This window comes from Podarcis filfolensis (assembly GCF_964270895.1).
Source record: "Podarcis filfolensis genome assembly, chromosome: 17".
Lineage (NCBI taxonomy): Eukaryota > Metazoa > Chordata > Lepidosauria > Squamata > Lacertidae > Podarcis > Podarcis filfolensis.
In genome coordinates this window covers 36,398,946-36,426,613 of record NC_139621.1, presented here as the reverse complement: position 1 = coordinate 36,426,613, position 27,668 = coordinate 36,398,946, and the positions used below count along the sequence as shown (strand labels likewise).

Below are 27,668 nucleotides of genomic sequence, written 5' to 3'. Positions count from 1 at the left end.
CATGAGTTTGAGCAAATTGCGGGAGGCAGTGGAAGACAGGAGTGCCTGGTGTGCTTTGGTCCATGGGGTCACGAAGAGTCAGACACGACTAAACGACTAAACAACAACAAGGGATCAGCAACTGAGTGTGCTTGAAGGGTGCTGCTGGGCCTGCAAGTTGCCTACCTAGAAGGGTGGGGAAAGGCTGTGGAGGAAGCAATTTCTATGGAAACTGAAGTTACTAGCAGGTCACTTTGGGGGAAGAGGAATTGAGACTTTGGCCCATTGACCTCTCATTCCAAACTTGAAACCATCCTCCAAGAAAACTAGTTGTTCACTGGGTGTTTAAAAGAATGCCTTTACAACCATGACATCCCTGAAATTCACTGCCAGGTGAATGGGCTGGGGACCAATCAATACCTAAATATAGCTCAAGATGGCTGTGTGTCCTAATTTGCAGAGGACAACTGTCTGATTTGAAGGGCTGTCAGAAGACAGTGCTCTCTTTGAGAGAGTCCTCTGTTTGAGCGACTGTCTGCTACAAAGTCAGTGTGAATATCAAGAACTATAAAAAGAGAGGAAAGAGGGATCTGAAGTTGCCTATCAGTAATCAGCACTTGGACAGCAGTGTAAAGCAAGCAAGTAAAGCACTATGGTGAGATGTACTGTATTTCTACTTAAATCACAGTAATTATTTCTAAATTTGCATCTGTACATATGAATCAGCAGATGCAAATTTTTCTATAAATCTGGCAGCTGTGGCAAGGAGTGTGTCTGCCCAGTTTAGGCGGGTGAGCCAGCTGCATCCGTTCCTTGAAAAGGCAAATCGAGCTGGAGCAATGCATGCTCTGTGCACCACTGGCCTGCGGCCCTTCAGAAAGAAACGTGGCCCTCTGGTTGAATATATTTCCCTACCCCAGTATTCTACCTAATGGGAAGCCTCCGGGAGGATCCTCTGTGTTAGAGGCCTGTGAGGCAGTGGGAGAGGAATCAAAGTGTACCACTGAGCTGCACACACGGGAGACAGTGGGTAATTCTGTACATAAAGACCAGGGGTGGTATTCAGCTGCGCTTTACCTAGAGTAGACCTACTGAAGCTAAGAGGACTAAGTTAGCCGTTGTGCTGGTCCCGGGGGGAGGGTTACCGTGCGGCATGGTCTGAGTCCGGTCCTAGGTTGAGGGTGTGGAGGCTGTCCGTCAAGGGCAAAGCAGGGTCCAAGACAAGGAGCCGGGTGTGGTCAGGAACTCTGGAAGAGCAGGAGAGGGTGCTGGCAGGAACAGGTTACCAACAAGGTTGCTCCCGCAACCTGGGACTGGGCTGACTGGCCTTTATCTCCTCTGAGGCATAGGGCGGTCCCGGCCCACAGGTGACTCGCCTCCTCCTGTGAGAACTTAGTTCCCTCTGCCTCTCTGCCCTGAGCCTCTGCAGCTCTGGAGAGGCTGGAGGGTTACTGGACCCAGAGGCAGCCTCACCTTCCCCTGACAGGGCTGGGAGAGGAGCACCTGCAGGCAATGGGTCCTCGTTGACCTCCGGAGCCAGAGCGGATTCAGCTGGTGTCTGCTCCTGGGGATCCGGCACAGGTGAGGTCCCTTCAGGTTCAAGCCCCTGCCCCAGCTCAGCCGGCCCTGGAGGCGGGGACTCCTGTGCAGGCTGGGATTCCTCAGGTTCAGCCTCTGAATCGGATTCCCAGGCCATTACAGCCGTGTTCATTCATTTCAGCGGGTTTACTGTGAGTAAAACCTACATGAATACTAACCCAGATGTCAAGAATACTTACAGAATGTTGCTGAGATTGCCAACTCAGGAATTGGTGCCACTGAGTTCAATGGGACTTCCCTGCTTTCAAGTGTGCTCAGTTTTAAAGCTCATCCATTAGTTCCATCATTCCATGGATCAGGCTATCAGAACTCATTTGAATTGTAGGTTTTGGAGTCAGAGAGGACAGGGATGATGGAAGGGGAAAGTGGTATTTACTTTATTTTTGCTGCTCCAATATGTCTAGGGAAGTCAAAGAGCTTGACACTAATTAATAATATTTTGAATAGGACTAATATTTCCCTTCATTTCCATTTAAATTTTCCAGTTGAGAAGCTTTATGGTAAGTGACTGCAGCAATAATCAGTGATGTGCAGCAAGCCTTGATTTAAAATCTTTTCCCCCCAAAGACCTATCATATTAAGATTTTTTTTTAATTGTCTGTTACTATATACTATGCAAACTCCATCCATGCTGACAGGCAGCAAAGAAGTTTAAAAAGGGTCTAGATATGCAGATATCTCAGGTTGTGGTGGTGGCGGCAGCTTTTAAGTAAGCAACCAGTTTGCCAAAGGAGGGGAAATTTCGCTTCCTCCTTCTCTGACCTGCCTTGCCAATTGCAGCCTGTATATGTTGTCCTTCAGAACTTAATGAAAACAGTAGAGGAGGTTCTACCTATTGGGAAATACTTTTCTGACAGACTGTGGGTGATGATCTGCCAAACTGCAAGCGGTAGCCTTCCTAGTGAAGAATGACTTTGCCCACCAAGGCTGACAATTGGTTCTTTCTGGACAAGAAGGGGTATAGCATAACTTCCCTTTCCAGCTGAGCCTTGCTTGAGCAACAAGGACTTCCTGAGCTCTGGTGTAGTCCTGCATCCTCACTTGTGCTTCGGTTCTGGGTTGTGGGTTGCTCCTGAGTGCTGGTTCGTCCTTCAGTCCTGACTTGTGGCTTGCTCTTTGACGTGGCCTTCCCATAGGAGGCAGTGATGGCCACCAACCTGTGTGGCCATGGAGACGAAGGCTCTTGTGGCTATGCACTACCTGTGGGCATTGCTCTCTCTATGAAAGCAGAGAGCAACTGAACAAAGGAACAAAGGAAACAGGAAATCAGTAACGTCACATCCGTCTCTAGTCTCCCGTGAGACTTCCAATAGCCTGGACTGTCTCTGGAATGTAAACACAGTCCTGTGACTCCAAGCAGCTGCTCAGTGAGAAACAGAAACTAACACTACCTCCACAACTGGAGGCATCAATGCTTCTGAATACCAGTTGTTGGAAACTACAGGAGGGGAGAATGATGTTGTGTTTGAATCCTGCTTGCTGGTTTCCCACAGGAATCTGGTTGGCTACTGCAAGAACAGGATGCTGGAATAGATGGGCGATTGGCCTAATCCAACAGGCTTCTCTTATGTTCTCGGCCTCCTGGTTTGATCTATAATCCTGGCTTGTTGTTTCGGCTTGCTCTATGACTTCAGGGCCTCAGTTCCTGGCTCACCCTCAGACTGTTGCCCAAAGCCCAGCCCCAACACAATTCAGTTGACAGGACTTGGTCTTTGAGATGAGGTGGGACTCCATACAAACCACCATGGTTTCAATATTTGCACACCAGACATTTTATACATCAAGCACTGAAAAGATCAAGAATTGGAGAGAGCTAATGTATTGTGAAAAGCTTTTATTCAAATGAGACCAGATGAGGAGATGCTACTCTGAAAAATGCGAGGAGATACTCTCTTGGAAAATCAGAAAAGGATTCTCACAAAGATGAAATTCAACAGAGATGAAAGTGAAGTTCTGCATTCAGGAACAAAAAGACAAAGGCACAAGTGTAGGATGGAGGGGACTTGGCTTGGCAGCAGTAATGTAAAAAGGAGTCAACTGGGTGTCTTAGTTGATCACAAGCTGAACATGAGCCAGCAGTGTGATGCAGCTGCTAAAATAAGCTAATGCTGTCTTAGGCTGCATTAACAGAAGCGCACTGTCTAAATCAAAAGAAGGACTATTTCCACTGTATTCTGCCTAGAGCATCCAGAGTACTGTGTCAAGTGTTTGCCAGCACATTTCAAGAACACTAACAAACTGGAGGATGTGTAGAAGAAGGTGACCAGAACGGTGCAAAGCCTAGAAACCATATTCCATGAGAAATAGTTGAAAGAGCTGGTTATGTTTAGCCTGGGGAAGAGAAGAGTATGTTCTATGTTGCTCTAGAGGGTAGGGTCAGAGTTAGAAATCTCCCCAAAATGGCTTCTCTTTGGTTTGCATTAGAGCCAACATAACGATATGGAAAAAATAGTATCATTTATATTCCACAATTAAACTCAGATGCTCGGTTAAGATGCCTATATAGCAAAAATAGAGCCACTAACAAACAAAATGGCCACTTGCCAGGCATTCTTTAGCTGCAGGTTGGACTAGATGACCCTTGGGGTCCCTTCCAGCCCTATGAGTCTATGGTTCTAAGAGAGAAGTTTCAGTGTGCTCAACAGAATCCCAAGGTTTACAAAAACCAAGGTGGCAACCACCCCTACAACTCAATGAAGATCACAGAATGCCGAATGGCAGAGAAATGGAAAACCAAGGGAGTGCCTTTCTGACTGGAATACTGCACAGAGTACTTCACACTGCAGCAATTAGTTGCTGCCCCCACCTGTTACCAATACAGTGGTACCTCGGATTACAGACGCTTCAGGTTACAGACTCCGCTAACCCAGAAATAGTACCTCGGGTTAAGAACTTTGCTTCAGGATGAGAACACAAATCGTGCAGCGGTGGCGCGGTGGCAGCGGGAGGTCCCATTAGCTAAAGTGGTACCTCAAGTTAAGAATGGACCTCCAGAACCCGAGGTACCACTGTATTTTTGTTTTAGGTTTCTTTTTACAACTACTACTACTACTAACCAACATTGTTACGGGAGGCATTATCTCAGTAGATTGTCCCTTCACATGCATAAGCGTGTTCTTGATTGTTTGGTCACACTAGAATGTGACAAAAACTGAACTCAGAAACTGGACTTTTGTTTTCCTGAGTACTGAAGCCCAGGCAGTATTAAGCTTTTATTACTATGAAGATTTTATTAATATGTCAATTCTTAGTGAATAACGGCTCACATTTCTGCTCAGATTTTCAATACTTATTCAACAACTTCCCTCACTCGAGAATACAGATGACCCCCTTCCTCAATGGCTCATCTTTTTACTTATAAACACCAGACCTCCTCTCCATCCACATCCTTAAGTATATGGCTCCATATGAGCTTGCTCTGGTCATGATCTTGGAGCAAGTTATCCGCAGCAGCACACATCACTACACCAGGATTTAATGGAAGCTACTAACTCGGTGGGGGCCCCAGTTGCTTTTCTGTAGATGGGTGAGGATGGAAGAAGTTCCACTATCTATGGTCTACAAGTATATATGGAAAAGCTCTTTACTAATGGATCCCATCATAGCCTGAGCTCAAATGAATATGCCCTCCAAAATTCTCATCTGAAAATGATGGTGGTGTATAAATATATATATATATATATATATATATATATATATATGCAAATAATCTCTGACATCAGCATTTGGTGTCAGATTTTCCACTAGTGGTCAAGTGGTCAGTAGTGGTTCATGACAGGTAGCGGTCAATATTGGATAGCTGGCATACAACCAGTAGCAGATGCCCACTTGATCTCTAGTTGGTCACTTTGCTGCTGCTTACAGGGGGGTAGCACAAGCAGAGAAAGGCTGTGAGGAAGTTGGTGTGGTGCAAATGCACCGGCAGTTCTCTGCTGGTGCATTTGCACTGCGCTGACCAAGCCACCGCCTTCCTGCTCTCCTTCTACCTCCCGGTAAGCAGTAGCAGTGAGACCAACTTGAGGTCAGGTCAGGACAACAGCCACACCCAACCCCACCATGTTTTCTGCTCCTACATACAGCAAGCTTCAGTGGTTGACTGTTCTCAAGAGATGGCTTGCTAATAGTACATAGCACATTTTCTGTTAACTTCGTTCCATCCATTTCATCCATCAATACACTCAAACTTCAACCAATTAATGTAAAATATTGAGATTAGATTTTGAGATCAGCATCCAAACTGTGACATTGGCGAGGGTGGGGAGTTGCTAAATCCTTCAAAGTGATTTTATTTCATCTCCCGTCTAATTGAAGCCATCTGGCCATGACGAAATGTCACTGCACAGTCCTGCACCATCACACAGGAAGCGGAGATGGACCGAGTTGCTTTTTTACTGCTGGATCACTAGCTCATCACTTGGTATAAATCTAAAGTAACCTTGCTTTGTCCTTTACCAGCTCTGTGTGTTTCCTGGAGCAAAGCAGCTGACTGCAGACTGGGTTCCCCCGCCCCCAACCTGCCATGAGTATTATGTCATTATGTCATTCACACTATGCAAAATAGCCATTTCCCCACATTGTTACTTTCTCCTACCTTCCCCCCCCCCCCACAAAAGACAAGGAATAGGACAGATCTAAACAACACAGTGAAGCTTATATAACCTAATGAATGGAATCTGTGGCTGGCAGACTTTCCTTTTAGGCAAACCCATCAAACGAAGCAAAATTAGATTGATCAGCAACAGTGCACACCTTTGGGGCACGGCACCATAGGAAGCCAGAACCAGGAGCATTGATGTACCGACAAGGCGCTACTTAGAATCTGAGGGCCAAATGAGTGTGGTTAAATGGACAGCTTTTATTTTGGAGTAAGGGCTGGGGAATAGGAAGGGCTCCTCTAAGCCATCTAGCCTACACACCCACCCTCGTTTGAGACAGAAAAATCCAGAGCTAATTGCCTTCAGCTATGCACTCCTTGTCCTACATCCTAAAGTGGGGCAGCCCCAGAAGAAATTTGACCACTGAATTCTGCTTATCAGACCAAGTGCTATGATCTCTTTTGCTTTCATAGGGCACTACTAGGAATGGGATACACCAAGGCACTGTGGGAGGATAAACCAAATTAGCAACTCTGGCTATGCAGCAGATATATATTGTTGAGGTGCTGAAGTATTTTACCTAAATACTTATTAGACTGAATTGGATATGTTCCAGTTTTGAAGCCTAGGTTGCAAAGATAGATTTCGATGGTGTAGAAATGTGTGTGCCTGTGAGTATTAAAATACATTTTATTTGAAACACCCCCCCTTAACTTGCTTGGTACCATTTTTCAGTCTGATGTGTGCTTCTTTCATTCTTTTAAATGATTGCAGGGGGTGGGGGAAGGGACTGACCAAAGTCATGGGGAAAGGGAGGCATTTATGACACTGCTGAAAACATGGGGGGGCGACCCAGAGTGGTTTCTGAATGAGTTCTAAAGTTTGCAGCATCTTATTCAAAATAATAGCGTAAAGGGACCGAGCAATGGCAGCTCACCCCATCGCGGGGATTCAAACCGCCGACCTTCTGATCTTAGGCTCTGTGGTTTAACCCACAGCGCCACCCGCGTCCCTGTCCTTGAATAGAGCCATGAAATGTGATGCTGTGGGTTAAACCACAGAGCCTAGGACTTGCTGATCAGAAGGTTGGCGGTTCGAATCCCCGTGATGGGGTGAGCTCCCGTTGCTCGGTCCCTGCTCCTGCCAACCTAGCAGTTCGAAAGCACGTCAAAGTGCAAGTAGATAAATAGGTACCACTCTGGCAGGAAGGTAAACGGCGTTTCCGTGCGCTGCTCTGGTTCGCCAGAAGCAGCTTAGTCATGCTGGCCACATGACCCGGAAGCTGTACGCCGGCTCCCTTGGCCAGTAAAGCGAGATGAGCGCCGCAACCCCAGATTCGGTCACGACTGGACTTAACGGTCAGAGGTTCCTTTACCTTTTTAAGGCGTCTTAATTCATACAATGACTTTTGCAAACCTTTCCTATAAGATAGCAGGTATTTACCCTTGCTTGTTTCAATGAAAGCTCATCAGTTAATTCACTTGCACAGGCATCCCATTCATGGCCAGTGCCATCTCTGATATATTCAAAGGTCAACAGTAGCCCCCTATATTTCATATCTATTGCATATAATGGATTATTAAACAGTCTTTCCCATTTCATGCAGGATTCTGAGGACAAGCAACTGACACTTATTAGGACGTAAATGAAATGTCCAAATGCCTCAAACAGCACAATTCATTTTGACTAGTGTAGACTTACACGAGGAGCCAATTTGTAATGTCTACCCAATCAGGTATTTATTATGTCAGCGGGCAAAAAGCTAAACTAAGCCAGCTGTGGTCCTCCTGAATAATTTCAGATGAAATGACTTTCTCGGGGGGGGGGGGAGAGATCTGTTTGCTTCACAGCTACAGCATTTAATACTAATAATACAGGGTTGCCATATTTCAAAAAGTGAAAATCTGGACACAAAAGTTGCTCAGCTTTCTTTCTTTTTTGGCAAAGTTACTGTTAGTTTTTGTTAGCTGAAATATGCAATGCTGTTAAGAATCATAAGAATGGTTTCAAACCATTCTCAAAATTCTCCTCTTCATATATTGACATTAACTATTCCCTGGATTTCCTCTGAATAGTCAAATATTTGCTGAATGGTCTTTGAATATTCAGTATTGGTATTCTACATAGAATGAAACTGATTTCCAACTTTGATATCTCAATTCTGCATTTGATAATTGATACATTAGTATTTATTGATAGTATTTCATAGCAAACAAACTATACTATTTAGTATTTGGCAATATTTGCTGAATGTCATGTAATGGTCCTTAGGATTTGATAGAAGTATTTAGGATTTAATAGAAGACATGCAATTACATTTATTTAGTACAGTCATATCTCATGCTACGTTTGCTTCAGTTTGAGCGTTTTCAGGTTGCGTCCTGTGGCGACCCGGAAGTACAGGAAATGGTTACTTCCAGGTTTTGCCACTCGCGCATGCGCTGATGCGCAAAATGACGTCATGTGCATGCGCAGAAGCAGCGAATTGCGACCCGCACACGCGCATACGCGGGTTGCATTCCTTTCAGGTTGTGAACAGGCCTCCGGAGCAGATCCCGTTCTCAACCAGAGGTACCACTGTATCTGACAACTGGCAACTTATGAGACTTCATGTTTGACACCTTCCAATGTCAAAATCCTCAAGTGATATCAACAAGAGTATAGCACTCAATTTCTGAGGTAAAATTTTAAATCTCAGATATGAAATTTGAATGGCGAGAAGTCACATGGAGACAAATTTCACCCACCCGCAATAAATGGTGGTTTGCTCAAGTTAATAGTCATATCTACAAGTCTCAAACTACCAAAATGCTATGGATCATGACAGAAGTAAACTATCCTGTATACCAACGATTCCCAAACTCCACCACCCCACGGGACACTTGAAAATTGTTGAGTGTCTTGGTGGATCATTTGGTGGGGTTTTTTTTATGCCTGTTGTATCAATTGTGATGCACTGTGCTAGATGCTGTGTGATTTTAATTGTATTTTATTGCTTTTTTTATTTCTTACATTGCACTGCATTCTATAACAGTTTGAATTCCATAGAATTAAAATTGTAATGTTCTTCACAGGCATGCTGTGGAACACTTGAATGAAGCTTGCGGATCACTGGTGGTCTAGTGGCTCACAGTTTGGAAAGTCCTGCTGTGCGCACTTAATTGAGTGTATTTTCCATTGAATTAAATGGGGAGTGTCTGTGAGTAGACATGTATAGGACTGCACTGTTCAAGCCTTTGGGGGCTGACTGACCTCAATTTCTTCAGCAAGCTCTAATATGATGATTAACTGGTGTGGGTCTGCTGTCAAGACTGCTGAGAATGACAGTGGAGAGGAGCCACAATTCCATAGTAGAGCTTCTGCTTTGCATTCAAGCTCCTAGGTTCAATTCCAGGCATTTCTCGGAATGCCAGAAACCCTGGAAAGTTGATGCCAGTCTCTGCAGACAATATTGAGCTAGATGGATCAGTGTTCTGACTCAGGTAAGGCATCTTCCTAGGTTCCTAATTGCTCATATATTCCCAGATCTCAGGTGAGATCCTGCCTCACTGGAACATGGAAGTACAGTGGTACCTCAGATTAAGTACTTAATTCGTTCTGGAGGTCCGTTCTGGAGGTCAAACTGTTATAATAATAATAATTTATTATTTATACCCCGCCCATCTGGCTGAGTTTCCCCAGCCACTCTGGGCGGCTCCCAATCAAGTATTAAAAACAGTACAGCGTTAAATATTAAAAACTTCCCTGAACAGGGCTGCCTTCAGATGTCTTCTGAATGTCAGGTAGTTGTTTACCTCTTTGACATCTGATGGGAGGGCGTTCCACAGGGCGGGCGCCACTACTGAGAAGGCCCTCTGTCTGGTTCCCTGTAGCCTCACTTCTCGCAATGAGGGAACCGCCAGAAGGCCCTCGGCGCTGGATCTCAGTGTCCAGGCTGAACAATGGGGGTGGAGACTCTCCTTCAGGTATAACCTGGAGACCACTTTAGCTAATGGGACCTCCTGCTGCTGCCGCGCCGCCAGAGCACGATTTCTGTTCTCATCCTGAAGCAAAGTTCTTAACCCAAGGTAATATTTCTGGGTTAGCGGAGTCTGTAACCTGAAGCGTATGTAACCTGAAGCGTCTGTAACCCGAGATACCACTGTATTAAACTATGATGACCTTCATTCTACCTCAGGAACAGTGTAAAGATAAAGGTACCCCTGACCATTAGGTCCAGTCGTGGCCGACTCTGGGGTTGCGGCGCTCATCTCGCTCTATAGGCCGAGGGAGCCGGCGTTTGTCCGCAGACAGCTTCCGGGTCATGCGGCCAGCATGACTAAGCCGCTTCTGGCAAACCAGAGCAGCGCACGGAACCGTCGTTTACCTTCCCGCCAGAGGGGTACCTATTTATCTACTTGCACTTGACGTGCTTTCAAAGTGCTAGGTTGGCAGGAGCAGGGACCAAGCAACGGGAGCTCACCCCGTCGCGGGGATTCGAACCGCCGACCTTCTGATCAGCAAGCCCTAGGCTCTGTGATTTAGACCACAGCAGCACCTGCATCCCTGGAAAGTTGATGCCAGTCTCTGCAGACAATATTGAGCTAGATGGATCAGTGTTCTGACTCAGGGTAAGGTAGCTTCCTATGTTCCTAATTGCTCATATATTCCTAAATCTCAGGTGAGATCCTGCCTCACTGGAACATGGAAGTATTAAACTATGATGACCTTCATTCCACCTCAAGAACAGTGTATCTGTGCATTAAGAAAAAAATTCAACCTGCTTCTGTGTTGTTCTGAGCTGTCTCTGCTTTGATTTGTGTTTCTGGTTCCAGGATGTTCTTATAAAGCAAAGCTCTTTGTTCTCCCCATTCACTATAATGGGGGATCTAAAAATGCCTGTCACAAGAACATCCTTGTGGAATTCCCACCAATGCACATAGGCTCTGTGACAGGGCATGTAGGAATTTCTCGACAGAGTCGTCCCTGAAGAAAGGGGTCCCTGGAATATCTGAATTAAGAGAAGAAGGTGTTTTTAAATTTAATGTAAACTTGGCTGTCCCTCCGATAAAATGGGAAGCCTTGAGTGACAGTGGCTATACCAGGGCTATCAGTCTTTGCTTAGCTCAAGCAAGGACCTTTTCAGCAACACAGCACAGCCACTCAAATAAAACTTCAAAAGAAGCTGCAAATAGGGATGGACAAGTGTGTTATTTTTGGTTTCTCCCAATTCCTCCTTTCCCCCGTCTTCAGTTCTCCACATTAGTTTGTGTTTGGTTTTGGTTTTTTAAAGTCCTCATGAAAATGCACACTTTAGTGCAAATTTCTTATAATATGCTCATTTTCATGCAATTTTGCCCAATATACACCTTTTTGCCAAGCAACTTCCTCTAATAGAATACATTTTGAATGCTGTTTTCTATAATGCTTTCCCTCTATATGTGCACTTTAACCAAGTATATTTGTACACATTACTTGGTTGGAAATCTGCATTGCAAAATTTGGAGAAATGTGAATTTTCGAAGGATGCTTGTGTTTCGATTCACATATTGTTCCGGAAAGAGCACCTTAGCGAAGCTTGTCTTTAAAAGTGAACTGAATCAAATTTATCCCCCACTGCTAGCTGCAAGGACACAGAAAGGTTTGACTCATTGGGGTTTTCACTGTTCTGTTCTGCTCTGCTCAGTTAGATGTAGCTTAGAAATTTCGTTCTAATCTCTCGTGAATTTTTTCCTTTGCTTTTTTGTACTCTTTGCAAATAGGAGCTTTGTTTAGGTAAAATAAGAACCAAACAGAACTAGACGTTCCGGAACAGCTGGGATTTGCTAAGGAAGCATGAGGGACCAAGCTGCCCAGATCTCATTAGGAGTCAAGAGGAGGCTTTGATACATATATTGATTTGACACCTTGCTGAGTTTTAGCCTTTAAGGGAATTAGGTACCCACAGCTCCCTGGATTTCAAAGGGAAATCTTCATCCCTAGTTTCAAGCAATTTAGAAGGCTGTTCTGCTTCCATGTGCCCAGTATGACCTTCAGGCATCCTTCAAATTCCACCTAATTCGTGTCAATGTCACTTTCCACTGGGTCAGTGTTGGTGCTGACCTTTAAAGCCCTAAACAGCTTCACCCCTGTATACCTAAAGGTGTGTCTCCACCCCCATCATTCAGCCTGGACACTGAGGTCCAGCTCCAAGGGCCTTCTGGCGGTTCCATCACTGTGAGAAGTGAAGCTACAGGGAACCAGGCAGAGGGCCTTCTTAGTGGTGGCGCCCTCCCTGTGGAATGCCCTCCCATCAGAAGTCAAGGAAATTAACAACTATCTGACTTTTAGAAGACATCTGAAGGCAGCCCTGTTTAGGGAAGTTTTTAATAATTGATATTTTATCACTTTATTATTAATAATAATAATATTCTGTTGGGAGCTACCCAGAGTGGCTGGGGAAAGCCAACCAGATAGGCAGGGTATAAATAAATGACTACTACTAGTACTACTACTACCGTATTTTTCAGTGTATAACACACACACCTCGTGTGTAACACGATCCCTATTTTTGGGGACTTAAAATAAAGAAATACCCCATATGCAATATCCATGTATAAGACAACCCCCAATTTTAAACCTGAAAAAATAGGGGGAAATATAGCCTTATACATGGAAAAATAGGGTAATTGGTTGGGCCTTGGCCAAAATCCCAATAAACCCAGTGGGAAAGAACATTGATGTGAACTGCATTAAATGGAATCACTTATTATTCCCCTACCACTCCCAGGTTCCGGTAATTGCCCCTCTTCAAAAAATAAAATAAAAAATAGGTCATCAAGGTGACCAAATCCATTTCAGTACCAAGCATAAACCTCAAATCAGACTGGGTCTAAATTATCCACTTCCTCCAGGTGTGCTAGGCCCAGGGGTTAACCCAAGCTAAGCAGTCCAGGTCCGGTCCCGAATCCAAGGATTCCGCGAGAAGTCAGCCCAAAAGGGCCAAGGCAGGAAACCAGGCTAGGTCAAGCACAGGGTCTCAAGCAGGTTCCAACAAGCAGCAATGTTGCTCCTGCAACCTGGGGCAGGGTCCAGTAGCCTTTTATCTTTGTTGGGGTAATGGCTGGTCCTGATCCCCCGGTGACTCACCTCCCAGGCCGAAGGTGAGCACTCCTCCTGCAAGTACTCAGGTCTCCCCTTCTCTCAGACCTGAGTCTCTGCAGCTCAGGAGATGTCGGTGGGTTACTAGACCCAGGGGGCGCCTCAGCCTCTCCTGATCCAACTGGTAGTGGAGCAGCTGTACAGCAGTACCTCGGGTTACATACGCTTCAGGTTACATACGCTTCAGGTTACATACTCCGCTAACCCAGAAATAGTTGCTCGGGTTAAGAACTTTGCTTCAGGATGAGAACTGAAATCGTGCTCTGGCGGTGCGGCAGCAGCAGGAGGCCCCATTAGCTAAAATGGTGCTTCAGGTTAAGAACGGACCTCCAGAACGAATTAAGTACTTAACCTGAGGTACCACTGCAACTGATTGCCCAGTAGAGGGCAACGAGGTAATCCCCGCATCTGGAGCCAGGGCAGGCTCAGGCCCCTGACTTGGCCCAGCTGGTGCTTGTTGCAGGGGAACCTGTGCAGACTGGGACTCTTCAGAATCAGGCCCTGGACCCAGTTCAGATGCCGCTTGAGGCAGAGGATCCGGTGTGGACAGAGACTCCTCTGGTTCCGAGTCTGAGCCCGATTCCCAGGCCATCACACCAGGCATGCCTGAAGCTGGAATGTTCTCCCCAGCTGGTGCCCACAGTGTGGCTTTTCAGGCAACAGGTGAAGGGTTTTTTGGTCTTCCAGGCCTTTTGATTATAATGTGTACCTCTATTTAAGTGCATTTAGATCTTATCAGTCCCCTTCATGAATCACTGCCTTGCCGTGACGAAGGGGCTTGAAGAACTCAGAGAAGCTACGAACTATGCCAAGCAGTGCACCCAAGATGAACAGGTCATAGTGGAGACTTTTGACCAAACGTGATCCAGCTGGAGGAGGAACCGGCAAGCCACTCCAGTATCCCTGCCAAGAAAACTCCATGGACAAAGACAGCAACAACAGATTTTATCAGTATGGCGTGCCGCCCCTCCCAGCAGTGGCCATCTGAATAAGCTTCTATAGCACAGGACTGAATAGTGAATCCTGATTAAGAGTTTATTCATATATCCCGTTCATTTGCATGATGATTACACTGTTACCACACATAACAGCCTGGCCATTTTAGCTCATTGGAGCAGAAGAAGGCCAGAAGCTGTTAAACAGACTATTGGTTGGTTGGTATTGTTTTTAATCAATTTTATTGAATGTTTTCAACCTAATATACAATAAGATTCAAACTAAACTAAGAAGAATAATGAAAAACTATATATGAAACAGAAAAAAACTAAAGAGAAAAAGAAAGGAAGGTACATTAATAATAATCCTCATAAAACACAAAATTATAAATATATCTATGTAGCCCTCAGTCACAGTTTTGTCTTAGAGAGTTGAATTCTCCCACCTCCCTGTACATATCTTCATTTATCACCAATATATGTAAAGATACACATCTAGTTAATACTGCTAACCACCAAAAATCAAAGATCACACAAGAAACCCAATCCAAAAGAAAAATGAAAAAGAGAAGAAAGTTAGAGAAAGAAGAACTATTGGTTGGTTGGTTGAAGTTGTTGTTTGTGAAGTACCACACCATGAACAGTAATTTTTAATCAAAATATATAACATTCAAAGGAGGTGGGCCCCCAGTTTATTACACAGATTACCAACAGTTTCAAATAATAATAAAGCCAACACAACAAAGAGGATGATTCAATATTTCAAGAGAATAATCTAATACAGAACAAGTACAGAACAAAATAAAAAACAACAGGCCAAAATAATAAAAAAATAAAAAAATAAGTCACATGTCAGGTTCTAATCTTAAAGGTAAAGGTAAAGGGACCCCTGACCATTAGGTCCAGTCGTGACCGACTCTGGGGTTGCGGCGCTCATCTCGCTTTATTGGCTGAGGGAGCCGGCGTACAGCTTCCGGGTCATGTGGCCGGCAGGACTAAGCCGCTTCTGGCAGACCAGAGCAGCACACGGAAACACCATTTACCTTCCCGCCGGAGCGGTACCTATTTATCTACTTGCACTTTGACGTGCTTTCGAACTGCTAGGTGGACAGGAGCAGGGACTGAGCAACGGGAGCTCACCCCGTTGCGGGGATTCGAACCGCCAACCTTCTGATCGGCAAGTCCTAGGCTCTGTGGTTTAACCCACAGCGCCACCCGCGTCCCTGTAGGTTCTAATCTTACTGCACTCCAAAGGACCATAACACTGTATAGAATCCAGAGGGGCTGTCTGTAAAAGGGAAAGATTAAAGACTGGCAATGATAGTCTTCTCCATCCCCTCTTCTCCATCCCCCCAGCTGTTCCAGGTGCTAATAGTGGTCTTACTGCACTCCAAGGGACTGGGGGTCACAGCAGCTTGGTTTAGGATTGGTGACCCAAGCCAGGTGCCGAACCGCAGTGTATTAGGCATTCCTATCACTTGCTCTGAGATGGTGCTAAAAATATAATAATAATAATGAAAAGGGCACTGTTGAAAGAGAATTGCTAAGCATATGAGCTGTTTGATATTTGTTTTGCTCTGGGGGGTACGGTCCGCAATTATCCTCTGATTCTTTTAAAATGAATTTATGGTAACTAGATTAAAATGCAGGCAATATCCAATATTGCAAATGAAAGGTGTTTATTACAGTACAGAACATTGCCGTTTGTTTATTTATTTATGCAGCTAAATATCCATAATGATCCGAAATAGCAATATAAGCATTTGAAATAAGTTTTTTTGGGGGGGCCTCTTTGCGTGCCTCCCTTCTTCAAAACGAAACAAAAACCCTCTTTATTTTATATTTAAAATTACCAATAGCGTTTAATAGTCGTAAAAGTTAAGACACGTTATTTATGAAACCCATTAATCCTTGGTGCTAGTTGAAATTCACATCGTTGGGGAGCTATCAATAATTAAAAGGGAAGATGTCATTAAAGTCTGCTGGAGAGGACACGGCAGTCACCTGGGATGTAAACTTTATCTTCAGAATTACAGAACATGATTAATGGGGAGGGAAAAGTATTATCTCCGTTTGAGGCCCCTGACCTTCAGAGAAGCCCAGAATATTCTTCTGCCTGCAGACAGCTATGGCAGTGGGGCGGGAAGTCTCAGATGCAGAATGAATATTCTACATTACCCAGAAGGAAAAGAACATCTTCGAACCTGAATTTTCACATAGCAAGTTTTTTTCTCTTTTGAGCCAGTTTTTTGTGGGCTTCCAGAGATATCAACCTTCCCCACTCCCCCTTCCAACAATATGTTTGTAAAAAATATAGCCAGTTAGAATGATGTTCCCTCTCCTACCCTACACATGTGCTGTTCTGGGGATTCACCTAACCTCTCAAAGCTGATTTGTGGGGCAGGGAAAGGACAGAGCAAAAGTTGGACTCATCACACACTTCAAGCACAACTTTTAAGTTGAATCCAGCCCGCTGAAACTAGGGAATTTTGCTAAAAGGCCCCCAAACCTGTTTTGTTCTGATTCCTCTCCAGTCTCCCATGTGATTCAGGTAGTGAAGTAGTTATTGATGTATTACAACATCAAAAATGTCAGATTGGGCAGGTGCCAAGGCTACTTTTCATCCAGAGGGAGGGAGATCTACATGGGGGGGTGCTCACTACAGAGAAGTCCCTGTTTTAGGTCCATACAGAATAAGCTACATCTTAGCCTTCAGTCAACAGGAGCCCTTCACTGTATGCAATGAATAATAATAACAATAATACATTTTTATTTATACCCCGCCTTCCCTGGCCAGAGCCGGGCTCAGGGTGGCTAACACCAGTAAAATTATAATACAAACATAATGGGGGGGGGGCAATTTAAAATACGGGTTAAAATACAATTTAAAATGCAGCCTCATTTTAATAGTAGCCCATAGATCAAAACCATAAGGGGAGGGAAACATAAGGGTCAGAAAGGCCAGGTGGAACAGCTCTGTCTTGCAGGCCCTGCAGAAAGACGTCAAGTCCTGCAGGGCCCTAGTCTCTTGTGACAGAGCGTTCCACCAAGTCGGGGCCAGTACTGAAAAGTCCCTGGCCCTAGTTGAGACCAATCTAACCACCTTGCGACTTGGGACCTCCAAAGTGTTGTCATTTGTGGACCTTAAGGTCCTCTGCGGGGCATACCAGGAGAGGCGGTCCCGTGGCTGCATTTATGTAGCACACAATTACAAAATTAGTAAACCTACATCAATCTACAGTTTGCTGTACTGTAACCTCTGGTGATCCTATTTATTGGAACTTAATTTTCTCTCCAGATGCTACATAGCTGGCATGAACGAGACTAAAAGTCAAATTAGAGATATGTGGTGATAACTGGAGTCTTGGGAATTCTGGAACGCCTGGTAAAATATTTTTTTAATACCTGCAATATATTTGGATATGCGTATGTGGTACAAAGCTTCCCTCTTCAAAGACCTTCCACACATTAGAAGTACAACTCAGAAAGCTGACACTCCCTAGAAAACCATATCAAAAGCAAACAACGATAAATAAATCATCCGCCCATCAAAGAGGCTCTAAGTAGAGCTTTGAATCCAGAAAAGGATGGAGGGGGGAAATGAGAAATATCATTCTGGGCCTTCTCACACAAGGCTTTTGGTGATTTCCACCCCAAAATCAGTTTATATTGAGAATGCAAAACATACATTAGCCAAAATGCTCATATGAATTTAAAATGTGTCTTTCACACATAAACAACCCCACATTCAAATAATTAGCGAGAGAAGCACTCCAAGCAACTGAAACCATGTGAATCCCATTTTTGGCCCAAAAATTACAATCCAGCCACTGTGATTGGAATGCCTTGGCGAAATATTTCACTGTTATTAAAACCTTCTGCAACTTCCAACTGCAGCTTCCTGCAGCCAATCAGAAGCTGCGCTTTGGTTTCTGAATGTTTGCTTATGTCCCAGCTGGACTCTGATCAGTCTGATAGTGGGTCTTACCTTATCCCGAATCCCTTGCCTCACATTTTCCCTTTCAGCCTCCATCTTGGCATATTTAGCTTTCCTCTCTTCTTCCTGCTGCCGAAGAGCTTCCTGTCGTTCTTCCTCCTTCTTGGCAGCATCTGGATCCTTCTCTTCTTCTCCTCCCAGCATCTTCCCCATATCTTTGGTAGCCCCTAAGGAAAGAGAGCAACGAAAAGGCAATGTGGGGAGGAACCGAGACACTAAGAAGAACCTTTGTGGGCGAGTACAATGTTGCCCTTGTGCATGAGGAGCTGAATCCAGTTACTTTATTTTTAAAAAGGAGTCCCCTTACAAAGAAGGAGCTTGGATTCAGAGAAGCCTTTTGAAAACAGAAGGAGACAGAATAAGGTAAATGTTGCTGATTTCCCCCACATGGACCCTCTTGCCAATCAACAGGTAACTTTATTTCCAACGCATGACAGTTTTGCGCATGCTCATTTCTAAATCTGTTCTACCTCTCATCCACATCAATCTGTGATTTATTTATTTTAAAAATGCATTGCATATGTTTTGTTCAGCATTTCTGTATACTTTTAATGCATTTTTGGTGCCTTTTACCCTAAAATGCACATTTTATATGCATTTTGCTGTCTTCTAAAGCAGGGATGTCCAACAGGTCAATTGTGATCTACTGGTAGATCCCTGTGAGGTTTTGGTAGATCGCGGGTCGATCTCTGGCTACCTTTCCTCAGTGTCATTGAAACTGAATCCTGCCCCGCCCCCTCACCCCGCCCTTCATTGTTGTCTGATCAGGGAAGACTGAGCTTTCTCTTTGTGGCTGTTTTCATTCAAAACGTTATTTTTCCCTTTGACCCTTGCCTTTAACCCCCCCCCCCAAAAAAATGGAACTTGGCCCCCCCCCCTGCGAGATAAATGTAGAAATATCCTTCTTCCATTTTTTGAAGCAGCCTAAATTATTTTCAACTGGACTTGATTGGAATAAAAATAGCATCCTGAGCAATAGATTCATTATAATAGCTGAGATTCTGTCAAGCAAGGAGAGCTTCATTCTCTCCCAAATCTCCAACTCTTTCTTGATCTCTTTCCACAGTTTAACATATAAGTTCAGATTTCTTACTGTCAGCCAGATTCTCAAATATCTAACTCTTTTACATATTTGCAAACCAGACATTTTTTCTAACATATTTTTCGACTTATCATTCATGTTTTTCACCAACATTTTTTTTAATCTGAATTTATTTTAAACCCTGACATGCTTCCTCATATGATAGGCCATGCAGAATGGCCACTTAAAGTCCATATACACATTTACATATAATATGCATCTGTCCATACATATGGTCAAGGACAAGTAAATCCTGTTTCTTCCCATTCCCAAATAAAGAGAATAAACAGGGGGGTTGTGTACTGCCTGATCAATGTGCACAGACTCCAAATGATGCTGTCAACTGTGCACAATCTGGTGGCATAAATAGAGTATTTCACCCTTCGCTAGGTCACTAAGCATATGGTTCCCTTGAAGAATATTCCCTTGAAGAGATATTATGTACATTTACCAGTGTGTGAAATTCTCACATTCTCCAGTATCACTTGGATATTAAGCACATTGACCATTCAGTATGCAAAATCCTGCTTAAGATGTTCATTTGAGCATGTTCCCCATAATGTACAAAATAGCTGGTATGGGGGGGGGCGTTATTGGGTTGTTGCTTTTATTTTGATTATGTATTTTGTGGTTTTATATTTTGATTTTATTTTGTGAAGTTCCCTGAGACCACCGGGTATAGGGCGGTATATAAATTCTAATAATAATAATAATAATAATAATAATAATAATAATAATAATAATTTGTGCACATTCTCTATTCAGCCCAACATACACATATTGCAGCTCCTGTTCAGTTTGATGTCTGTACTAGATATTTACCCAGATTTCAAACTAGAACATTTTATTTCCTCTGGACTCAGAAGTTATTATGGATTCTGTCTACATACCCTCCTAAGCTTGAATTCTCTCTCAGCCTCTCATGATGACTTGCGTGCTGGTTTAACATGCATGCATCACTTGGTCTCTCTGGTAGATTACAGTGCATTTGATGATTGGCAGCTAGAAAAGGAAACTAGGCTCACATTGTGAGAAGTGATGTGAAGTGATATATGAGTTTTATCTGGGGTGTTAGATCTGTGGTCTCTCTCTCTCACACACACACACCCAGAGGCAATTCATCCCCTGATGTTGACGAATCTCCTATCCACTGGCATCACCCTTCATCTCTGCTCAGACAATCATGAACTGATTGTACCCAACTAATATCAACTGGGTCCATTCTCAGTGGAAGAGAGACAGCTCACAGACCGATAATTGCACTCTGTAGAATTTAATATGACAGAGGCACGATACATTTGGAGTGAACAGAAAGGCTGCAAAGTGGAAAATCCTCAGTAGTTTTGTTCATTTTTCAATCAAAGCATTTTCTCTGGAAATGGTGGTTATGGAAGGTGGCTGACTTATGTCCCTCCAGTCGTTGGTGGCGTCCAACTCCCATCAGCCTCAGCTGGTATTGTTGATGGAAAGCACCGCTGGGAGCTGACGTCCAGCAAAATCCGGAGGACTACGGGTGAGATACCCTAGCTGTAATAAATGAGAATTCTTAAGAGTTTTCATTCTGTATAAGTTGAATAACTCTTGAAAGAGGATGTGGACAGAGAAGATGTGGCTTCAAAGCCCTGGTTCACCCATGAAACCTGTAGGGTGGCCTTGGGCAAGTCTATGATAAAGAGCATGGAAACAGCATTGGGCTGAGTGTTGTTGTTTAGTTGTTTAGTCATGTCTGACTCTTCGTGACCCCATGGACCAGAGCATGCCAGGCACTTCTGTCTTCCACTGCCTCCCGCAGTTTGGTCAAACTCATGCTGGTAGCTTCGAGAACACTGTCCCACCATCTCGTCCTCTGTTGTCCCCTTCTCCTTGTGCCCTCCATCTTTCCCAACATCAGGGTCTTTTCCAGGGAGTCTTCTCTTCTCATGAGGTGGCCAAAGTATTGGAGCCTCAGCTTCAGGATCTGTCCTTCCAGTGAGCACTCAGGGCTGATTTCCTTAAGAATGGATACGTTTGATCTTCTTGCAGTCCATGGGACTCTCAAGAGTCTCCTCCAGCACCATAATTCAAAAATTGGGCTGAGTAGGGAGATCATATTTGGAGAAGGGGGCAGATGCCTCCAGGAGCAGTGTGGGAAAACGTGCCTTTGAGATGGTGGTGGTGATGGTGCTTCTGTTCTTAAGATGCCTGGAGGTTCTGAACTCAGTTGCACTTTTAATATAAAAATAACAGTTTCTTTCATAGGGAGCTGTGTCTGTTTTGGTGATGCCCAGAGAACACCTCTAAGTTACTGTTACAACACAGCCTCTCAGGTTTTATGGGAGATTTTAAACTGGGGGTTTCCTACCTTCCCAGTGAGGTCTGCCAGGCACCAGCACTAGCATCCTTGCACTGTCAGGTAAAAAAACTTATCTTCTCCCAGGCATTTGACAGAAAAGGATGTCAACAAGCTGGAACAGGTTCAGAAGAGGACAAACAAGTTGATAAAAGCTCTGGAAACCAAGTATTGTGAGGAACGGTTGAAGGAGCTGAATATGTTTAACCTGGAGAGGAGACTGAGAGGTCACATGATAGCCACCTTCAAATATCTGAAGGGCTGTCACATGGAAGACAGAGCAAGCTTATTTTCTGCTGCTCTGGAGAGTAGGATGCACACAAATGGATTAAAATTACAAGAAAGGAGATTCCAGCTAAACATTAGGAAGAACTTTCTGATGGTAAGTACTGTTCTACAGTGGAATGGATCGTCTTGGAAAGTGGTAGTTTCTCCTTCATCAGAGGTTTTTTAACAGAGGTTGGATGGCCATCTGTCACAGATTCTTTACCTGTTACAGATAGGTAGCCGTGTTGGTCTGCCATAGTCAAAACAAAACAAAAATTCTTTCCTTCCAGTAGCACCTTAAAGACCAACTAAGTTAGTTCTTGGTATGAGCTTTCGTGTGCATGCACACTTCTTCAGATACACTGAAACAGAAGTTCACCTTCTCACCCCTTGCTTTTTCCTGTAAGACCTATTGCAGTCGTTAAGAGTCGTCAACAGGCTCATCACAGCTATCTGCCAATCACCCATTCCCACCACCCTTCTGAGTAGTACCCCTCCCCACCTTCTCACTATATAGAAGGATCTGGCAACTTCTGTTTCAGTGTATCTGAACAAGTGTGCATGCACACGAAAGCTCATACCAAGAACTAACTTAGTTGGTCTTTGAGATTCTTTACCTGTAATTCCTGCACTGCAGGAAGTTGGACTAGATCTCCCTTGGTGCATCTCCTAACTTTACAATTCTATGATGTTATTGTTTGTTAGTGCCATGATTACACTGCTGTTCAGTTGGGTATGTTTTATAGGTTTTTCCCATGGATTTTATCACTTTTTCTGATTTTATAGAATTATTATTTATTATTATTATTATTATTATTATTATTATTATTATTATTATTATTCCCCGCCCACCTGGCTGGGCTTCCCCAGACACTCTGGGCCAGCTCCCAACAGAATATTTAAAACACGCTGAAACATCAAACATTAAAAACTTCCCTAAACAGATGCCGTCAGATGTCTTCTAAAAGTCAGATAGTTGTTTATTCCCTTGACATCTGATGGGAGGGCAATCCACAGGGTGGGCACTGTCGGACTTGCATTCGACCGAACAACTCCTCCGGTCGAGCCTTCCAAAATTCCTCCGACAATGATTAACGACCTGAGCCTTTGATAAGGCTCCAAGCACATTCCCCCATTACGCAGAGTATACAGCAGCATGCGGAAGGACAAGATAGTATGAGCTACATGGCTAGGTTTTTTTTCTATTTACGCAGACAGAAAAGAAACATCCTCTCTCTGTGAAAGCAGAGAGCAACTGAAACAAACAAAGGAACAGGAAACCAGTAAACATCACATCCGTCTCCTGTCTTCCGTGAGACTTCCAACAGTCTGGAATCCCTGGAATGTAAACAGATTCCTGTGACTCCAAGCAACTCTACAGTGGCACAAACAGAAACTAACAGGCACCACTACCGAGAAGGCCCTCTGCCTGATTGCCTGAAACCTTACATCTCTCAGTGAGGGAACCTCCAGAAGGCCTTCAGAGCTGGACCTCAGTGTCTGGGCTGAATGATGGGGGTGGAGATGCTCCTTCAGGTATACTGGGCCAAGGCCATTTAGGGCTTTAAAGGTCAGCACCAACACTTTGAATTGTGCTTGGAAACGTACTGGGAGCCAATGTAGGTCTTTCAGGAGCAGTGTTATATGGTCTCGGTGGCCACTCCCAGTCACCAGTCTAGCATTATGCTCTGTGCATTATGAAATTTGCTTGAGGACTCCTAATTCAGTAAGCAACAGATAGATTGAAACAATAATACTAATAGTAACAACTCATACGTAGAACCTTTGCACACGGATAGCACTGTACTAGGACAGCCTATCTGAAAATTGCTGGTGGAGGCATATCCTAAATTTAGCATTTTTATTTCCACTAGATATTTTTGAGTCGGCAAAACTACATCAGCTTTATCTTCGGTTAGTTTATCTCTGCTTAGAGCTGCCCTGACTGTAATGAGGTAAGCTGCTCAGGAAACTGAATTCAGAGATACAGTGACAGAAGAAAAGATACGGTTATTGCTTCTAAGCATTGCTTTATAGGCTATCATTATGTCACAACAACACAGCCTTAGCCTGGCTGCTTCTGCTGGCTAATGTGAGGCTGCAAATCGTTGTTGCTTCTGGATATTGAGGGTATAATCCTGTACTATGAAAATCAGTGCTATTGCTGGAGCATCAATCCAGCCCTTACAAGCAATAGCTGGCTGATCCAGATTTGTGTTGTTTTTTGTTTTTGTTTAAAGGACAAATAAGTAAATTAAAAGAGGATTCCTTTGATGCCTCAGATCCATGTTTGGGGCAAGCAATCTCTTGGTGAGAGAGCCCCAGCAGAGATTTAAAATCATAAAATATGCAGAAAAATAAAGTGTGGAAAAATAGGCTGCTAGACAGTTAAAATATCCACTTCTAAGTTGCTTCCAAAGTTTCCCTCTTCCCTTAGCAAAGAAAGAGACTACACATTTGGTAAGTTTAAAATGGTTTACTTATAAACCCTTCAAAGCCACGATTCATGTGCTTTTCCATACAGCATTAAGAAAAGGTTGCACAGGTAGTAAAACTTGGCTTAGTTTCAGTAGTGAAAGTTCCTATATTATTGGTAAAGGAACTCAAGAGATGCTTGTTAGATTCATGTGGCCTGAGCTTGGAGCAACCAGCTCGGATCTCTTTACATGCTGACCTGCTCAGGTAGAATGAGGTACAGCAGTAGGTTTTAGTACCTTCTTCCCAAGGTGAGGGAGAGTGGCCTAGCTAAGCCTGGCAGGACAGCTTATTCTATGACATTAACTCCTTCTTGCTTTACTTAGACTTAAGAATGTTGGTTATATGAAGGTGGTTAGTAAAAGGCAATAAAGCTTAGGTTCCAAAGTGGTAAATGTTTCTAAATTATTTGTATAGAAATACCGTGGAACCTCAGTTCCTGAATGCCTCCTTTGTCATACGTTTTGGTATTTCAACGTTGAAAACCCAGAAGTAAATGCTTCCATTTTTGAATGTTTTTCAGAATCCGAATGTGTTCCGCTGAGTGCAAGAAGCTCTTGCAACCAATGGGAAGCTGTGTCTCGGTTTTCGACCGTTTTGGAAGCTGAATGGGCTTCTGGAATGGATTTTGTTCGAGAACTGAGGTACCACTGTACAAAGATGGCTCATGAGGTCTGTTTTGGAGCATTCAGCTTAGATATCACTGGGTTCACATGGTGGAAAATGGGAAGAATAAAGGGTTCCAGGGGTGCCAACTTAAAAAAAATTGGGGGGGGCAAGCCTCACCCCACATAATCAATCACAAGGCACACATACATACAAACACTATTTGAATGGCAATGTTCATCAACTTTGGGGGAGCCCAGCCCAGACCCTTCAAGTGTTATGATTTAATAGGGACACCCCAAATTTACAGAAGTTGGTCCAGCTTCTGATATCAATCCAGGCCATGCAGAGTTGGGAGACAGTGTCTTGTGGAGGCCGCTCCAGGAGGCAGAAGACAGCAAAAGTAAGAGAGGGCAGGGAAGGAGGGGGCAAGCAGGCGGGTGGGTGAGGAAGGGGTCAACGGCAGAGAGGGGTTGAGCAACAGAGATGAGGGATGGTCCAGGGTGCCCTGAATTTTTCTCACAAAATGTTGGCGGGCATGCCAGCTCCCTCAAATATTTTATGGGAGGGCGAAGGGACCTCAGCCCCTAGGAGTTGGATCCTATGTGCCCACCCTAGCTCAGATTCCAACTGCAAGGGCGGCCAAAACCTGGCTCAGCTGGGATTCATGCGACTGGGTGCCTGAACAGTACAGAGGTGAAGGTAAAGGTAAAGGACACCTGGACAGTTAAGGCCAGTCAAAGGCGACTAAGGGGTTGCAGCGCTCATCTCGCTTCCAGGCTGAGGGAGCTGGCGTTTGTCCACAGACAGCTTTCTGGGTCATGTGGCAGCATGACTAAACCACTTCTGGTGCAACGAGACACCATGACAGAAACCAGAACGCACAGAAACACTGTTTACCTTCCCACCACAGCAATACCTATTTATCTACTTGCACTGGCGTGCTTTTGAACTGCTAGGTTGGCAGGAGCTGGGACAGAGCAATGGGAGCTCACCCTGTTGCGGGGATTCGAAGTGCCAACCTTCTGATCAGCAAACCCAAGAGGCTCAGTGGTTTAGATGACAAAGCCATATCCCCACACCCTTATCTTTTTTAGATGGGCCTACCACGTTCCCTAGGGGCACGGGTGGCGCTGTGGGTTAAACCACAGAGCCTAGGACATGCCAATCAGAAGGTCGGCGGTTCAAATCCCCGCGACGGGGTGAGCTCCCATTGCTCTGTCCCTGCTCCTGCCAACCTAACAGTTCGAAAGCACCTCAAAGTGCAAGTAGATAAATAGGTATTGCTCCGGCGGGAAGGTAAACGGCATTTCCATGCACTGCTCTGATTCGCCAGAAGCGGCTTAGTCATGCTAGCCACATGACCTGGAAGCTGTATGCCGGCTCCCTCGGCCTATAGAGTGAGATGAACGCCACAACCCCAGAGTCGGCCACGACTGGACCTAATGGTCAGGGGTCCCTTTACCTTTTACCACGTCCCCTGGAGCACATGAACTTCTCAATGATGTCTCCTCCAGGTCCATACCGGAGTGATTATTGGGGATATAACTCCCTGTGGGCACAGAGGGCCTGCACACCAGGTCTCCATCTCCTTGCAGATGGAGGCACCTGCCCTTCGTGTGTGTGAACAGAGGAGTGGATGGTGCTCCTCATTTCTAAACCCATATGGGTAGATGACACCTTGGAACAAAAGGACATTTCCCAGAGTTCTTGTAGATGCTCTCCATGTCAGCGAAGACAGAAAAGGCACTTGTTAATCACAGTGACTGTTGCTCTGCGATACATTGCTAATTGTCATGTACGCCGTGTACTACAAGAGGTTCTTATGTAGCATTGTTCTTTATTCAGCGTGTTACTTGGGGTGCAAGGGGGGGATTAAAATCTTCCACCCCTCTCCTCCTCCTTACTTTTTTTTGAAAGATGCTATTAAGAGCTACATTTTTTTCTTTGGCTGTACAGCAACAAAAGCCCCAATGATTAATTTGTGTTCAGAAGAAATCCTTGCAATTAGAACAGCTGTCTAAAGAAAGAGAAGCAAATTCTATCTTTTCTCGGGGGCTTTGGGGGAAAGTACCCTCCAAAAAAAGGTCATGGTTTCATCTCCCCACCCCCAACAACAACAACAAAAGTCAGAGAGAAATTGTCTAATTAACTCTTACTGTCCATCTATGGCCAAATGCCCAAGTCTCTTAGCCACTGAAAACCTGCTGCCATGCGGTCAGGTTCCACATTGTCTCAGCAACAACTGGTCACATGGGATTGTGCATTCAGCTTGCCATATGTAATGATCCCCCTTCTCTTTTACCCGCCCAGTTTTCTGGGGCTTCTCCTCTCACCCCACACCAATTTTAGGGTGCATGAGGGAGGAGAGGAGGAGAATGTCTTATTGTGCAAGTCCTTGCCCCTACTTCCACCAATGGGAAGTATCACTTCCTGACAAAACAAAGCTGCTCCCCTCCTAACTAAGACCCATCCTTTAAATCCTCTTTCCACAGCCACACTCAAACCCCAACACCAGATTCCCGTTCTCAGGAGGGACTGGTCGAGCCCCACCAGTCAGATGAATGGAGGAGAACCTGGGTCACATCTCAAAAGGGAGCATTATGAAGTTAGGAAGGGTGGGCTTAGGGATTCTCAATATTTTAGAGGTGAGCAGGGACATGAGTCAGAGATACGAGAAAGCAAC

At 44.5% G+C, this 27,668-nt stretch overlaps 1 protein-coding gene and 1 long non-coding RNA gene across 2 annotated transcripts in view; both read right to left on the bottom strand.

Annotated features, from left to right (window-relative positions):
• The window catches only part of LOC310753022, a 225,682-nt gene that overhangs the window by 51,626 nt on the left and 146,388 nt on the right, over positions 1-27,668 (bottom strand). The window lies entirely within an intron of this gene.
• The window catches only part of CPLX1 (complexin 1), a 183,159-nt gene that overhangs the window by 42,083 nt on the left and 113,408 nt on the right, over positions 1-27,668 (bottom strand). The window contains exon 3 of the mRNA XM_083594179.1: positions 18,216-18,391. Within this exon, the coding sequence (XP_083450305.1) occupies positions 18,216-18,391 (176 nt within the window). The remainder of the gene's footprint in view (positions 1-18,215; positions 18,392-27,668) is intronic.